The 14,393-nt window shown below is 61.1% G+C and overlaps 1 protein-coding gene across 2 annotated transcripts in view; it reads right to left on the bottom strand.

The window, feature by feature from the left end:
* Nucleotides 1-3,639: 3,639 nt before the first annotated feature.
* The window catches only part of FADS2 (fatty acid desaturase 2), a 30,854-nt gene continuing 20,100 nt past the window's right edge, over nucleotides 3,640-14,393 (bottom strand). For both annotated transcript variants that reach the window (XM_027580435.2, XM_027580434.2), the window contains exons 6-12: nucleotides 12,044-12,104; nucleotides 11,579-11,655; nucleotides 6,996-7,093; nucleotides 6,726-6,822; nucleotides 6,376-6,455; nucleotides 5,796-5,921; nucleotides 3,640-5,445 (exon numbers count right to left, since the gene is read on the bottom strand). In XM_027580435.2, the coding sequence (XP_027436236.1) occupies nucleotides 5,394-5,445; nucleotides 5,796-5,921; nucleotides 6,376-6,455; nucleotides 6,726-6,822; nucleotides 6,996-7,093; nucleotides 11,579-11,655; nucleotides 12,044-12,104 (591 nt within the window). In that variant the 3' untranslated portion in view covers nucleotides 3,640-5,393. The remainder of the gene's footprint in view (nucleotides 5,446-5,795; nucleotides 5,922-6,375; nucleotides 6,456-6,725; nucleotides 6,823-6,995; nucleotides 7,094-11,578; nucleotides 11,656-12,043; nucleotides 12,105-14,393) is intronic.

Here is a 14,393-nt window from a genome sequence, read left to right as displayed (position 1 = left end):
GCCCGTGGCTGTCTCTGACCACATGTCCAGAGCAGATCCCACATTCAGGGCCCCTGCCCAGGCTGTTCCCTCTGCTGGGAGACCCCCCTTCCTGTGGCCACCTATGGAAACCCTGCTGACTCCGGGTGCCATGTGGGCCCTGACAGCAGTCCCTCTATCTCCTGTGCAGTCAGTGCATTTCCTGCAGTGGCTCTGATGCACAGGCACTTACCGGAAATGTTAACACCCTGTACGTAGGGGCAGCACATCCCCGTGGTAGGGAATGCTGAGCCTGCGACGCCACCTAGGGGCGTCCAGAGCATCTGCAACCGCGGTGGGGCGGGCCACGCTCCGTGCTGCCCCTGATGGTGGCCTCGGGGAGTGCGCTCTTCCTCTGCAAATCGGTGGTTGCCTCGCGACTTGCGCAGAGGACACTTGGGGAAGTCTCCTTCACTGGCGGGTCGTCTTTGCCCTTGTCCCATCTGGCCCCCATGCGGACAGGTCATCACCCCTCTCCTGAGCTGAGCTCCCCTTCTCTATCAGGAGGTCTCTTCCGGAGTCCCAGAACAAAAACCTAGGGAGTGTGGGCCAGGAGTGTAAAAGGAAAGAAGGAAGGGCCTTGGCGGAGCCTCCAAGAAACCCGCGATCTCTGCTTGCTGGTCTGCACGTAGTCTTGGGCACAGAGGAAAAGCAGAACGGCTGTGGGCAGCCAGGACTTGCTGATTTGTTCCTTCAGTCAACCAGCACGTACAGAGTCTCCCGTGGGCAGTCCGGGCAGATGGTGGGAAGGGACGTTCACAAGAACCAGACCTGCCCGTGATGTTGGAAGTGGCTGGTCCGGGTTATGAATGAACTCCTATGTGACAGGACAGGTCATAGATCTTTCACAGGGTCCCCCCACCCCCACCCGCGGCAGGTCCGGGAGCACCTGGCTGCCTATTCTGCTTGGCCCTTTCCAAGCTCTCGGGACCTGTCCCTAATTCTCCTGGATTCTTGAACCAGGTGATTTGGAAGAAAGAACTAAACGCCTTCAACATCCAAAGAAACATATTTATGAGGGCAGAGAGCAGTGGAGACTTGGTCTTCAAATGCTAGCGTGCTCGGTGGCCGCCGGTTGTGTATGCTTGGGCCAGTCTGATTCGAAATGTCAAATGCAGCTCAGAGAACCCCAAGTTCCTGGACCCGGGCCACGCCTTCCCTTGGGCCTCAGTCTTTTCAGATGTGCTCGTAGGCACTCCTGGGATGCACAGTTTCTCATTCCCATGTCAGGTGTCAGACCAGGGGCTTTGTGAGAAGCTGCATCCTGTCCAGAGGGACGCACCTCTCCAGGGACGGTGCAGCTGGGACAGCTGAAGAGTCCTGATTGGCCCAAGGCACTATCTCCTGAGCAGTGATTGGTGACTCCCAGAGGCAACTGGAGCCGAGGGCTGCCACCTCCACCCTGCCCCTTGTCACCAAAGGCCTCCTCTCTCCTCCCAATGGACCGAGAGGGTTTCTGAGTGGCCCACTGGACGCCTAAGGAACTTGCCAGGGCACTGACCACCGCTGTGGCTCCAGGTCCACGTACAGCCCAGACTGCTGGGCCAACCCCTCCTCGGGGCCCAGTGCCCTGCACGTGCCCAGGCCACCCACCAAGCTGAGCGGGCTCTCAGCCTCCCAGGGACTCCTTCCACCATCTCTGCCCCCTCTGGCCATCTGCTGGGCTTCTTGGGAGTGGCCTGACATTTGACATGATGGTGTCAGGGGACGTCTTGTTCTGGGAAACAGCCCTTGCCTTGAGGGAGTGGAGGAGATGGCCAGGGAGAGTGCCGGGTGAGGAGCAGGGATCCAGCTGCTGCCACCGTGTGGCCTCTGGCCAGTCCTTGCCTATCTGGTCCCAGCCTCCACCGAGAATGGAAGCTTCGGGTCTTGTGATCACTCAGGACCTCCCATGTCAGGGACTCATGACTTTGGGAGGGGGTGCGAGGGTGGGGAAACCCATGATTCTGTGTTGGGCAAGAGCCTCCACAGAGTTTGGGGACAGGAGAAACAAGCAGAGAGCATTTTATGGGTGTCCCCAGCTTCATGCTGCCAGGGTAATAATACTTGAGCACAAAGCCACAGCGAGGGGCGCCTGGGTGGCTCAGATGGTTAAGCGTCTGCCTTCAGCTTCGGTCGTGATCCCAGGGTCCCCACATCGGGCTCCCTGGGGAGCCTGTTTCTCCCTCTCCCTCTACTGTTACCCCTGCTTGTGCTCTCTCGCCTTTTAAATAAATAAATAAAATCTTAAAACAACAACAACAAAAAAACACAAAAAGCCACAGCGAAGATCCAAGTGCCCACTGACCTGATCCAAGATTTAGCAGGTGCCTTCAGAGCCACAGCGTCCACCAAGCCCATTGGTCCTTCCCACCACTCTCCCTGTCCCCAGGAGCCTGCTTGGCACGGGGGATGAACTTACAGCTGGTGGGGTGGCGCGGCCTGTAATGTCCCATCCCGGGGGGACCAGGCGCCATGCCCTGCCCGGGTAGGAGGCAGAACACAGGCACAGGTTAAGAAGGATGGAAGGTGCGTCCCTCGTGGTCTTCCAGCCTCGAAGACCTCTCTCCTGGAAGGGCCAGGCCAAGGGCTGACAGGTGTGGAGAGTGACAGCCTCACGGCAGCCCAGTACCTTCGCTATACGAATGGCGGGACTGGCCCAGAGAGCCAGGGCACGGGGCTCACCCAAGGCCACTCAGTGGGTCTCTGCCTCCTGGCTCAGGGCTCCCTCAGCAAACCTGGGTCCTACTGCCGAGTCCCTGCACCCACTGGGGAGCCACCTCCACCCTACCTGGGAGAGCTGGCCGTCCCTGCCCGCGATACTGCGGTCACGGGGAAAGCAAGAGGGGCACGAGGGTCTACCCCGGAGCCCTCCGCAGCCCTGCTGGGAGGAAACACAAGGCCAGGCGCTGGCTATGCCAAACCCCTTGGCCCTTCGCTGGCACACCTGGCTTCACCTGCTGGCCGAGCCAGCCCGGGGGCAGGGGAGCAGGGCAGCATGTGGGCTTCTGGTACAGTGGAAGGCAAACAGTACCAGTGCTCCTGGCACAGCCCTGTGGACTTTGCCCAGGCTTGGCGGTAGGACAGACCCAGGATTCAGTGTCTGCCGCCGCCTGTGAACCTGGCGGCCCTGGGCTGAGACGGCACGGGCATCTCCCCAGGTTGTGGGGACCAAATGAGCCCCTGAGCTGGACCCAGGGGCCACAGGATGGAAGCATAGGTCTCCAGGACTTTCCAAAGCCCCTTCTGAGAGTCTCTTCGCCCCCCCAGCGCTCTGTGCACTGACCAGAAAATTGTGAGCAGACAGCTGGTCCCAGGAGGAACTAGGAACAGAGATGGGGAATGGGGAGGTCAGGAATGTGCTCCTCCTTGTTGCCCTGCAGAGACCTTCCAGAAAGCCTCCTTTGGCTCCAGTGGCCATGTGTGGTTGGGTTTGTGTGAATGCACTTCAGGGAAGGGGAAGGGGAGAGAAGTTCTCTCCTGAGCAGAGGCAGCAAGGGATGGGGGTAGGGTGACTGCAGTTGCGGAGGCGACAGCAAAAAGCCTGCCTTCTACCAGCATGGGTCTCCTCCTCCCTGGTGCCCTGGCTACAAAGCCCCTTCCTCGGTCCCGACAGCCCGCCCAGCATTAACGTGCAATAAATGAGAATAAAATTACTTTTATTTCCAAAAAATGTAGGGGTGGGGAAGTGACATGGTAAAAATTAACATCAGTTCCCTATGGATCCATTCTGTCTCTAGGGAAGGACAACTGTTAGGGCCTGTGTTCTTGGTGTGAGGGCCTCGCGGGGGGGGGGGGGCCCACGTTGCCATGGCAACCCACAGGTCGGTCACACAGGATGCGTCCCCCGTGGCTGGCCAGAGCTGGGGGGTGACAGCCCTCCCCCATAGGCCCCCACTTTGAGCTCCCCTCCCCTGAAGCTAAATACTGGTTAGTGGGTTAGATTTCCGAATGTAGCAGCCCCGGGCCCCTCCCTCCCACTCCCTCCCATCTCCTCCGCTGCCTGGCCTCCAGCCCTCAAACTTCTTGTTGCAGTTTTCACTGGGCCCTCGGCATATCTCTCTCCCAAACCCCCAGATCCTCAGGGTCATCTCTTCTGGCACTGCCTCCCCCTGGGCCCCTGCTGCCTTCTCGACAGTAGCGGCCCCTGCAGCCCCCACAGTCGGGGTCCCTGTGGCCTCTGTGAGTGAGCCGGGGGGGGGCTCAGCCCACGGCGGGGCCCGGAGAGGCAGGTGGTAAAAGGTGCTGACAAGGCCCAGCCCTGTTGTCGCTCGCCCTGTCAGAATGTATCTATAACAAAAGGTTAAAAAAAACAGAAGACAGGAGAGAGCAGAAGACAGTGTGAGCACGTCCACACTGGCAGTCCCAGCATGGGGAGGGGCTGTGTGAGGCGCCCTCCTGCAGCTTGAAGGGCTCAAGGCCACTCGGCCAAGCAGCTAGAGACTGGCTGGCGCTGCCTGGCAGGTAACGGAGCACTTCGGAGAAGGGTCCGATCGCTCCAGAATCTTAGGTCTCCCAGCCCCGTCAAACATCTGAAGGGGATGTGGTGGGTGGGGCAGGGCTGAGCCAACAGGCCGGCTGATCCTCTGACCGGGCCATGGCCTTGGCCAAGCCCACCTTCAGGATGGCCGCCTTGGCCCCCAGGTCCCAGGCTGTGGAGCTAGGGAGACATGGCAGATGGTGGGATGGAACAGCACAAGCCTCGGGTCAGAGGGCTCCCCTGGGGCGAGGACACTTGCCTGGGCCCCGAGGTCTGAGCTGGCAGCACTGCAGGCAAAGGGAGCCGGGGTCAGGGCCGGGACCCCAGACATCTGAAGAGAAAGGGTGCCAGCAGGGAGGCCCCGAGCCCCGGTCTCAGTGTGGGCCGGGAGGGGGCCGGGTGCATCAAGCACACATTCCCTAACGCCAAGCACGGGGCCGGGGCCAGGGCCAGTGGGGCCATGTCAGAGGGCGGGGCCAGGCCTGCAGACCAGGGTGCCGTGGTGCCCAGCTAGGACCCCGGGTCCCCCACGGACCTCAGGAGTATCGGAGGAAGACAAGGCGGTGTGAGGCCTAAAGGCCAGGCAGCAAGAGGGGCTGTTACAGGCCGTATCTGTGGACCTCTGGTCTGGCAGAAGTTGGGGGCTGGGACAGAGCACCTCTCTCTGTTCCTGGGGGTGGGAGCTGGGAGAAGGTGAGGGGCCACCTGATAGAGGGTGGTCCCATGAGGGAGGGTGTCAGAGAGAGAAGCAAAGTGAAAGCGGAGAGAAAAACAGGAGAAAGACCGAAAATGGGATCCCCAAGCCAGCATGTACCCCAACCTCGGGGACACCCCTCAGAACAAAAGCCCACCCCTCCCTGTGGCCAGCACTCCCACCTGCTCCCCCTCCCCCGTGGGTGCCCCCAGGGCTGTTGCTTCATTTGTGGAGGTAGGCGTCCAGCCACAGCTCCCCGGACTTCTTCAGACACCTGGGAAGAGGAGGGGGGACCGTCAGGGGAGCCCCAGGGAGAGGGTGGCTGCAGAGGCTGCGCTGGGGGTGCGGTGCTTCTCAGCCCTCAGCGGGGCTGCAGCGTTGCCTGCTCAGGGCGCCCCAGGGAACCCCTTGAGGAAGGACAAAGGGAGGGTCCCCATCCAGCCCAGGGCGAAGCCAGGTCATTCCTAGTAAGGGGGGGTGGCCTGGTGGGGACACTGGGAGGGCTCATCCCCTCTGGTGGCTGTCAGTCCCCAACATGGGCAATCCCAGCTGCATGCCTCTCGGTCTCTTCCTTGGGCCCCAGGAACCCCGCGCCACCCCCCCTCCCCGCCCGCCACCGCTTACCTGATGATGTCCAGCATGGCCCTCAGCAGCGGCTTCTCCTGGTACTTGATGCCGTGCTTGGCGCACAGAGACTTCACCAGTGGTGCGACTTTGTGGAAGTTGTGCCGAGGCATGGTGGGGAAGAGGCTGGGGAGAGCGGAGACAGGGTGAGGGCGCCCCTGCCTCTGCTCACAGCCCACGCAGAGAGCAGTGGTCAGGGCCGGGGAGACCCTGTCCACAGCTCTCCCTGTGCGGCCCCCCGCCCCTCCCCAGGAGACCGGTACACAGGGGTTGGGGGCGCTGGGCCTCTTGTTTCCCTGTCCATAAAGGGATCAATCCCCCGGCCCTGCTAGGCTTGCAGGATCAAGGGAGACCTCTGTAATTACAAAGCTTGGGCCACTCGGGAGGGGTGGCTGTCATAGGGCCGTGTGAGCCCCTCCCCCTGACCTCAGTGGGCTGGCTGCAGAGCCACGCTCGGGGCCTGGCCAGGGTGGAGAGGGAGGTAGCCCCCATGTGCTGCCCGTGCCCAGATGGGGCTGGTGACCTCCTCCCTCCCCCAGTGCCACCCACCTTCCCAGCCCGCCCGCCCGCCCGCGCTCACTGGTGCTCGATCTGGAAGTTGAGGTGCCCGCTGAACCAGTCATTGAAAAAGGACTGCTCCACGTTGCAGGTGGCTACCAGCTGAGGAGGGGAGGGGTGAGAGGCCAGGAGAAGGGAGGATGGAAGGCTTCGTCTCCTTTCCACGAGGCCCACCCCTCCCTAACATCCCGCCCCACCTAGAGACCTCGGCCCGCCCAGATTCCCCGCCAGTCCCTCCCAGCAGAAGGCCACAGGCAGCCGCAGGGAAGCCCAGTACAGCCCTGGGCCCACTGAGCAGCCAAGTGCTGGAGGCCGGGGAGATGGACCCACAGGCTCCACAGGGCCCCGGTGACCAGCTCTGGCTGCTCTCACCTGGCTGCTGAACCAGTCTCGGTAGGGCTCATGGTCAATCTCCATGACGAGGTGGTTCATCTGTGTGACCCACACAAACCAGTGGCTCTCCAGGAACCTGGAAGAGAGCACAGCTCAGCGCGGGAGCCACGGCAGTTGTCACGGGGCCTGGCCCTGGGGGGAACAGACGCTCTCCCTCAGCCCCAGATGGCCTGGGCAGGGAGTGGGGAGCTCGGAGCCCTCCCGCACAGGCCCTCCCTTCAAAGCCCTGTCAAGACCAAGCGCGGGTACCTGATGAAGTTGAGGAAAACGACGGCCCCCAGGATGCCATAGAAAGGGACGTAGGTGATGAAGAACCGGGCATAGTAGCTCACAGCCCAGGCCAAGTCCTGCAGAGAAAACGAGATTAGATACCGGACCACCACCCACCCCGGCACCACGTCCTGATCACGGGTGTGCACACGGCCCTCCTACGCCCCGCGAGGCAAAGGGGTCCAAGAACCCCCAACAGGCCTCGAGGAAGTTGGGCACCAGGCCCACGGAGGATGTGATGCTTGCTTGCACAGGGTTGGTGACTGTCTTTGTTTCCAGGGAAATGCGGAGTGAGCAGCAGGAGGGGGCTGGGTGCTCTGCTTCAGGGAAACAGGGCAGGGACCAGGAGATGTCAGCCAGGAGCAGCCCTTTCATGGTCCCGGGGATTCTGAAGGTACACAGACCCCCCCACCACCACCAACTGCCCTTTGGCCATGTCCTCCTTACCCATCAGCACCTGGGATCTCTTTCCTGGCCAGGCAAAGGTCGATGATACTGTCCATCCTCTCCATATGCCCTCCCACCCCAGCTACCTCTCACATGCTATAGTCGTCCCTCACCCCCGTGCCCAGTTCCCCTCCTGTCCCCTCTTCCCTTCCTGCCCCTCGCTGGGGTGGCCACGGGATCCTGAGCTCGCAGGTCTCTCCTCACCTGGACAAGCGCTTCCCTTGGCTGCCCTGACTGCCCCACCCTCCACGGCGAACCTCCCGGCCAGGTGCTCTGTGGAAGGGGTCCCTCTCTCCCCACCATCTCTCTGCGACCCGAGGCTGCATGCCTCCACTGGGCCATAGTGGGAGCCTCCCGTTGGCCTCCTGCTCTCCCTCGGGTACCATGGCAACTAGAGCCACCTTCTTAGCCCCAAGCAGAACCCGGCTCCCCCCCCGCTGACTCTGTGTGATTGCAGGTGATGTATTCCGCTGGGCCTCCGTGCCCCCATCTGCAGGCCGGGGAGAGACCTCCCACTGAAGTTGTCCATGGGTTGGCCGTGTATTGCAACAGTGAGTGTGGCCTGCAAGGAAAAGCTCTGAACGACTCTAACCCAGTCCCTTTGCGCTTTGTCGCCATGGAGATCTTCCCCTCGTGGTGGTGACGCTGCCATCCTCAAAGCCCCACTCGCCCTCTTCCCCACTAGGGGATACAGGATGAGATCCGGCCCCTGGGTAGGGTGCATGGGCCCTCCGCATGCCAGCCCACTGACCTGGCCCCGTGCAGCCAGTCTCCCGACCCACGTGCACCCGGCCAGGCCAAGCTCTGTCACACTGCAGGGTCTCTTCCATCTGGGCCTCCTGCCCTCCCCCCTTGTCTGCTTGGCAAACTCATCCTCAAGTCTGCGTGCAGTTAAGCTCCACAAACTCTGTGAATGCCTCCTCTCTATTCGAGGGCAGAGTTGGGTGCTGGGAGCCAAAGGAGGGCCTTCGGGAGCCCTGTGTCCGGAAGGACAGGCTTATAAAGAGATCCCTTCAATACCGTTTGGAAGGTGACAGAAGCAAGGGGAGCATGGGGGTGGTCCTGACATGACGCTCAAATTTACGAAAGGCCTCCATCAGGAGATGGACACGAAATGATGGGAGACCCAGAGCAAGGCCCACAGCCCCAAGGAGGAGATACAGATTCCAGAATGATCTAGGAGGCCTGGGCAGTTGCGTTTGGGGACTGCTTAGTCGTGAGGAATCCAGGCTGGTCCCCGCATGGGTGTCATCAGCTGAGGAGGGGAGCAGAGGGGAGCAGCTGGGAGGTCTGGGGGAAGGGAGAGTCTGGATGGGCGGCAGTGGGCCCTGGGTATGACCTGGGATCCAGCGAGGGGTCTTTAAGGGGGTGGGAGAAGCAAGCATTACAAGTTCTGCTCCTACATTTCATCACATTCAACTTTGTTTCTTTCATGTGTGTATGTAGTACAGTAGGAAACACACGTATATCCATGGGGCCGATCTTATTTCCTTTTGTGCAGAGCGACCCACGACCCCGGAACCACTGGTTTCAGGGATAGGGTGTGACGCATATGTGGGGGGAATAGAGAGGTGGAGGAGAGCCAGCAGAGGTGGGACTTGGAAGCTGACAGGGAGAATTTTAGGAGAGAGTGGTTTGTGGTGTCGGATGCAGGACCTCCAGGGAGGGAGGCTGAGAAGCATCTCCAGGATATGGTCACCACCAACACTGCCAGGGGGCAAACACCTCCCTCCTTGAGGCTCTCCGAGTGCATCAAGCCCTCTCCTCCACATGACTGGCGTCTGGGCCTGGATAAGCCCTCAGTGTGGGGGGCTGTGCCGTACCTGACACGATGCTCAGCAGCATCCCCGGCTGGATGCCCGCCAGATGCCTGATGCCAGTAGCACCCAATCTCCCTTGCGCTGTGACAGTCAAAAAGGTCTCCAGATATTGCCAACTGGCCCAAGAGAATTGCTCCTGTTGAGGACCACAGCCCCAAGCCAGGGTTGCACTTGGCACCTAAGCTCGCTGTTACCGTAAATCAGAAAAGCGCAGCGCAGGACTCACCTCTGCCCCACGCAGTCACGGACCCCTGGGGGTGGGGGACACCGGATCTTATCTTCCCTGAATCCTCAGCACCGAGCACTGACTGAAGTCAGCTGCTTCAGAGAAGGAGCCTAAGGCTGGAGGCCTGTCCCTCCCACCCAGCTGGAGCCCTACTCCCCAGTAGGGTCAAGGGCAGGGCTGCCCAGGCTCCCCACCACCGAGCGGAGGGCCCCGAAAGACCTGAGGGGCCCTATCAAATTTCCCTGGGTCTGCCATCTGATCCCATCCAGGCACAGTCTTATTTCCTTTCCTGTTGCCCTTATTGAGCCCTTTGTCCCTTGGGGAACAAACACGGTAAAAAGAAAAGTATATATTCAGGCAGGAGTCATCTGCCATAAAGGTTCATTAAATACGCCCAGCAGCACACCATGAAACCCCACACAGCAGGGCTCAAACTCCTCTTCAGCTTGAGTGACTCCTTCCAGGCCCCAGGGAGCCCAGTGGAAGCAGTAGTTACCATAGGCGAGAGATCTGGGCTCAAATTCCCATCGTGCAACTGACCCAGAAAGTCCGTCCCTCCGGCCCGTGTCACTTCACTCATTAAGCCAGGGTCAAATGACATAACGAGGGTGGCCGTGCTGGGACATAGTAAGTACGGATGAAAGGCTCACTTCTGGAAAAATATCGTGTCCTAGAAGTGGGTGGTACAGGTTCTACCGACACAGGACTGGCAGAGACTTCCAGAGTCCTGCTGCCTCGCTCACCCCCGCGCCCCCCACCCGGGGCTCCTGGCTCCCAGTCCTGGACATCAGCAGAATCAACAGGCGTGGCCCCTTTGCCCACAGTTTCAATGAGACAGGACAAGGCAGAGGACTTTGAAGACCTGCGAACGCTATAGAAATATGAGGGACTGTTACTTGAGAGAGACTGGTAGCTGTAGTGGGGGGACAGTACAGGACACGGCCTGGGTTCTAAGGGCCTGACCCACCCCTTGGTGTCACCCTGGGCAAGTCCCCAAACTCTCAAGAGTCCCAATACTTTCATTTATGAAACTGGACTAAGAAAAAAAAACAAAAACAAAAAACCCGTGAGCCTAAGTGACCCTCCACTTGGTCTCCAGGGCAGGGGGCCCTGTCCCTGACCCCGCGAACCCCGCTTTGCCGCAGACTCTGCCTATTGGTGACTACTCCATCCAGGTCATTCTGATCACCTTCTTATGCCGAATCCCGCCTGCACATGCACATAAAGCCAACGACGGGGGCGTGTACCACACGCACCCTCTCTCTCTCTCTGGACACAGAATCTGGAGCTTCCACCAAGCCTGGTGTTACAGGCTGGATTGTGTCCCCTAAAATGCACATGTTGAAGCCTTCATCCCAGGGCCTCTCATGGCTTTATTTGGAGATAGGGTCATGACCGATGGGGTCAATAGGGTGGGCTCTAGTTCACTGCGACCGGTGTTCTTAAGAAAGGGGACTCTGGACACAGACACAGATGAATACAGGGACAACGATGCCGAGACCCAGGCAGAAGACCCAGCGCCCAGCAGCCAAGGACACTGGCCCAGACCAGGTCGTGCCTAACTGCCCACAGAAGGACCTACGCGGACAACACCTCGTCTCGGACTTCTGGCCTCCAGAACTCTGATGCCGCATCTGTGCCGTGGAACAGAGCGGCCTTGTTGTGCAGCCTGAGCAAACGAATCCACCTCTCAGCTCAGCCACTGCCCGGCTGCTCTCCCTTTACCACGGGGAGCGTGGTGTGCCCCGGCCCACGGGGTCTCAGGGCTGCGCAGGGACGCGGGGACACGGGAGGCAACGGCCAGAGTGGCGGACAGGCGGGCCCAATTTGGCTCTCATCCCGTCGCCTTCAGGAGCTTTCTGAGGCAGCTCTGCAAAGGCCGTGGCCCCCCACTGGCCCCGCGGGGTGTGGGTAGCAGGGGATCGTGTAGGGATGTGGCCTGCCTGGCTCCTGGCAGCGCCAGAGCAGGTGCCTTCCTGAGAGTGACGAGGCCGCCCCCCCACCTCCCGGGGGCAGGGACCGGGGGCAACGTGCAGGCCCCCGGGGCCCACCTGTACCCCTTGACTCACCACCCAGTCTCGGCGTCTGATCATGGTTGTGATGATCTGGTACTGGAAGTACGTGGGGATGAGCATCGGCGGCCCGACTGCGGGGAGAGCAGGGGTCCTTAGAGGCATCCCGTCCCACCGCACCAGGCTGGTCAGTCAGGGGGAGCCCGGCGAGCGCTGAAGTGGGGGCCCAGCTCCGCAGCTCCCAGGCAGAGGCAGCGACATGTGCCTGAGGAGGGGCTGGGAGCACGTGTCCCCCTCCCCCCCCACCGCCCCCTTTCCCTACCCAGGGGCCCCCGAGTGTGGGACCCTGGGCCTCTGGGTCCCATCTGCACCATGTGCCAGGAGCAGCTTACTCGGGATGGATGGCCCTTCCTGCTCAGACAGGCTCAGGGGCGATTCCTGGGTCTAAAGAGGTGGCAGGTGGTTGGGGGGGGACAGATGGCCATTCTGGGGTGTGGTTGGAGGGCAGCCCCCAACACTCACTCAGGAAGAAGTACTCGTGCTGGTGGTTGTAAGGCAGGTATTTGAGCTTCTTCTTGCCGTACTGAGGAGAGAGGAAGAGAAGGTGAGCACCTGGCGCCCCGCAGGCTCCAGCAGCCCGCCCCCCCCCCCCCCCGCCCACTCTGCAGTCACTGTTTCTATCCTGTCAGCCCACGGGGCCCTCTGGCCCCTAGCTGCTCCGGCCAACACCGGCCACCACTTCCTCGGCCCCAGCTGAGGGCACCGACCCCGAGCTTTGTCCCATCCAGGCCTCAGCTCACGCCCTCCTCCGCCAGCCCACGAGCCTGGGGCTTTTGAAGCTGAGGCTCAGGGTCAAATCACTGCTCAAGGCCACACGAGAAATGGGCCCAGCTGGGATCTGAACCCAAGAAAGCTGACTCAGAGTCCACATGGCAGGCACCAAATAAATAAGTGTTTGTGGAGTGAATGCACAACTGAACAACTCATACGGGGTCCCACCGAGGGAGCTCCTTGGCCAGTCTCCACCCCTTTGAGAGTGAGAAAAGCTCCCGGGGCACGCTGGGGAGCTCCCCAGAGCCCGCAGCAGCCGGGGGAACACAGATAAGGGCCTGGGGAATTGTTAATAGTCACCGGGCTGGGAGCATCTACCTCCCTAGAGCCCCCTGCAACTTTCCAAGGCTAATCACTTCTCCCAGGCAGATAGCTTTTAGTCGAGGATGCTGGCAGGCCAGGGACCCACCCAGGGTACCCTGGTGCCCAGAAAGTCACAGCGAGGAAGGCCGTGTTGGGGCCTGGGCATCCTCACTGCACCAAGCCGCTCAGGCCACGCTGAGCACGAGCCTGTAGGGGAGTCACTGCCCCACGGGGTCCCTGGAGCCCTTCAATGCTAGGGTCCAGCCTTCTGCAGACCAGCCCACCTTGCTCCTTGGGGACTGAGACCATAAGATGTTGCTCAGAGAGTGACCTCCGCTCTTGCTTTCGGTGCCAAGATCTGCCAAGATCACCGGTACAGGTCACTTAGCCCCTGCACCCCCACCCCATTTGGCACCCAAACCACTGGTGGTTAAGAGGAGCCGATGAGAACACAGACAAAAACGCCGGGGGGCTGGCACCTGGGACACTGCCCCTCACTCGCCCTTCCCCAGATCCAGCCCTTTGCAGGTGCTCATTCCTACTTATTGTACTCAGGAGATGGAGACACGTTATGGATGCAGAGACCCCGGATGTTGGCTAAGCCAACGCCGCTGTCTGCAGGTGGGAGCGGAGAGGGTAACGACCGTCAAAATCGCAGGGAGGGCCCACGACGCCTGAAAGTTGGAGCCCTGCATGGGAAAGAAGCCCAGCTTGCCCCCAGGACCGGCGCCTTGGCACCAGCGGCCATGGTCACGGCCCATCTGGCCAAAGCACCACTAGAACCGACCCCTTTGTCCTGTGTGGCCTCCTGTGCCTTGACAGGGGTCTCACTCATCCCCAGAAAGTGTGGCCATTGGCACAAGGACGGTCACTAAGGCCGGGGCTGAGGCTGGCCTTGGAGAGGTCCTAGCCAAGGAGGCTTCAAAGGCAGCCTTGGAAGATTTCTCAGAGGAGGGAGTAGAGAGGCACCCACTCAGTGGCCTGTCGGGGTTCCAGGGAGCATATGGCCCCTGGTTCCTGCTCTAACCTCCTCCCAGAAGCCAGGAAACAGACCCACAGGCCCAGCCTCTGTGTGCAGGCTTCTTGGCCCTGAACAGGAGCCCTCCCTGCCACAGCTCTGCCCATGGGTCATCCCAGGAGGTGGCCCCAGGCCCCATGGACCCTCTCAGTCTGGTTAGACTCCTGGGAAGTGAACACTAAGGGCAGCCCAGACAGGTGGGCGGACCGGAGAGTTCCCATAGAAGGACCCAGGGGCAGCTAAGCTGCTGGGGTGGGGGGGGAGGGGCACCAGGGGATTCGTTTGAAGTTGCGTTTCCGTAGTAAGCATGCTGTTCCCATTGATTTATGGTGACCTCTGGGGAGCGACAGGTCCCACGCGCTGATGCTCCCCCAGCTGCCCCTGGCCCGTGGGCACTCCTGGCCCCCACGTGGGCCCCTTCAATGCTGCAGACTGTCCTGCAGCAGCTGCCCGGTCCCCGACCTCTCTGTCAGACCCTGGGGGTTCCCGGGCTCAGGGAGGCAGGGCCTCAGGATTCAGACACAATTCAGCATTTGAGCAAATTGCTCCACACACACCCTCCTCTGCCCCGCCATGAGCCGTGGGTCCCCGCCTCATCCAGTGGGGGTCCGATGGGCACTTCCCGGGGCTACTGAGGGACCGGCCGATGAGGCGGGCATCATGGTCCTTCAGGAACAGAACGGCGAGCTGCAGTCCCAGCGACGGGCACGGCTGTGTGTG

The sequence above is a fragment of the Zalophus californianus genome, chromosome 11, assembly GCF_009762305.2.
Source record: "Zalophus californianus isolate mZalCal1 chromosome 11, mZalCal1.pri.v2, whole genome shotgun sequence".
Classification (NCBI taxonomy): Eukaryota; Metazoa; Chordata; class Mammalia; order Carnivora; family Otariidae; genus Zalophus; species Zalophus californianus.
The sequence above is the reverse complement of the archived record's forward strand: the minus strand, read 5'-3'. Positions and strand labels throughout refer to the sequence as shown.